Source organism: Ammodytes marinus, assembly GCF_949987685.1.
Source record: "Ammodytes marinus genome assembly, chromosome: 2".
NCBI lineage: Eukaryota > Metazoa > Chordata > Actinopteri > Uranoscopiformes > Ammodytidae > Ammodytes > Ammodytes marinus.
Window position 1 is genome coordinate 35,760,659 of NC_137231.1, and position 2,500 is coordinate 35,763,158.

General features: G+C 45.0%; 1 protein-coding gene across 2 annotated transcripts in view; it reads left to right on the top strand.

The window, feature by feature from the left end:
* The window catches only part of LOC307263669 (disintegrin and metalloproteinase domain-containing protein 9-like), a 52,370-nt gene that overhangs the window by 47,961 nt on the left and 1,909 nt on the right, over positions 1 to 2,500 (top strand). For both annotated transcript variants that reach the window (XM_080044875.1, XM_080044876.1), the window contains one exon: positions 898 to 2,500. This exon is cut by the window's right edge and continues 1,909 nt beyond it. In XM_080044875.1, coding sequence (XP_079901001.1) covers positions 898 to 967 — 70 coding nt within the window. In that variant the 3' untranslated portion in view covers positions 968 to 2,500. The remainder of the gene's footprint in view (positions 1 to 897) is intronic.

Here is a 2,500-nt window from a genome sequence, read left to right on the forward strand (position 1 = left end):
ACACACACACACACACACACACACACTCACTCACTCACTCACTCCACTCACACACGCACGCACGCAGACAGACATATAGACAGACATACGGACAGACACACGGACAGACAGACAGACAGACACATGGACGGACGGACGGACGGACGGACACACACACACTCACTCACTCACTCACTCAAACACACACACAGAAGTACTATAGAATAAATAACTAAATACATCTTCACCTCATCACTTGATATTGTGGAAAGACTTGAGGCAGTGGTGGATGATGCCATCTTTAGTAACTATAGCTTCTTGTCCTTGAAGGCCACCGTAGCTTCTGTAAATTCTCCCACAAAGGGAGAGGGGTTAGCAAGGGAGCGTTGACATCTACAATCTCACCACTAGATGCTGCTAAATACTCTAATATATACCTGTATGTACAGTGTGCTGATGTTAATACACAGCCTAGGCTCTGTAAACTGGTATGTAAACAAGCTGGCAACATGGTGATTTACAGAGCCTAGGCTGTGTTTAAACACCTTTTAATAAAGAATTAAAGGGGCACTGTGTAACATTTTAAGTAATTTATTAGCTAAAATCAATATCCTCATTCATAAATATGTCCTCATTGGTGTAAAATCACCTCTGCCAATAATCTGAATTATCCTCCCGAGCGGAGAATTACAAATATTAATATATATTTTGTACATTGAGCAGGCAGGTCTTATGGAGGCATCCATGTTGGTTGGAATGTCATCAGGTGCATTGTTTAGAATGTAGAATTGTTCTTGTCCTTGAAGGCCACTGTAGCTTCTGTTATTATTCTAAAGGGTTGGGGTTACCCAGGGAGCGTTGCATTCTAGAACTTTGTAGAACTTTCTTGATGATGTCAAATTTATTTTTTTATTTCAGGAAACCGAAACCTGTGGCTGCCTCTCAACATCTGGTGCCTCAAAGACCCGCCCCCGCTCCACCTGTTTAACCAATCAGAAGAGAGGACAGCTGATGACATCACTAACACAGACACACAGACAGACAGACAGACAGACATACAGACACACAGACAGACAGACAGACACACAGACAGACACACAGACACACAGACAGACAGACAGACACACACACAGACAGACAGATACAGATGCACACACACACACAAAGACACAAGCACATTAAAACACACACACACACTCACAGAGACGCATACACAGAAAGACACAAGCATACAAAAACACGCTCACACACACACGCACAGATTCACACACACACACACACACACAGACTCACACACACACATACACACACACACACACACACACACACACTCACAGAGACGCATTCACAGACAGACTCACACACACACGCACAGATTCTTATCCTACACACACACACACACACATACACACAGACGCAAAAAAATAAAAAACATGCACAGACACGCACACACACACACACACACACACACACACACACACACACACACAGACTCACACACACACACACACACACACACACACACAGACTCACACACACACACACACACACAGACTCACACACACACACACACACACACACACACACACACACACACACACACACACACACACACACACACACACACACACACACACACACACACCCACACACACCCCAGGAACTACAGCCAGGAAAACCGGACTTTTGACGTCCTTCTGCTCTGCACTGTCATAGGAATGTAACGCACCCTGATGCAAGTGTGTGTGTGTGTGTGTGTGTGTGTGTGTGTGTGTGCGTGTGTATGCGACTGTGTGTGTGTGAGTCTCTGTGCGTGTGTGTGTGTGTGTGTGTGTGTGTGTGTGTGTGTGTGTGTGTGTGTGTGTGTGTGTGTGTGTGACTGTGTTTGCGTGTTTTTGTGTGCTTGTGACTTTGTCTGTATGCGACTCTGTGTGTGTGTGTGTGTGTGTGTGTGTGTGCTTGTGTCTTTGTGTGTATGCGACTGTGTGTGTGTGTGTGTGTGTGTGTGTGTGTGTGTGTGTGTGTGTGTGTGCCATGGACCTATTATTACAGTGTGGGTGTATATTCTCTCTCTTTCTGTGCAAAAAAAAACCTCCAAGAATGCAATAGCTTTTCACCTCCACTCCCCTGGATATTTGAGCAAGGAACGTTTGCTGTTGAAAAATCAACTCACTCACTCACTCACTCACAGGCAGACAGACAGACAGACAGACACACACGGACACAGACAGACAGGCAGGCAGACAGACAGACAGACAGACACGGACACAGACAGGCAGGCAGGCAGACAGATGGACGAATGGACAAAAAGACATTTGGACATGTAACCGACTTCACTGCTGCAACGGCAAGCTCAAGAGAAGAAATCCCTGGATCTTTCTTTTAGGATTTTTTGCTTAAACTGTGGTTGAAATGATACGGAATAGAACTCAGCAGTTTGGATTTTAAGTGTAAACAGAAGGATTTGATTACATGCCAGTTTACAGAGTCTAGGCTGGGTATTAACACTGGGGTTTTTTTT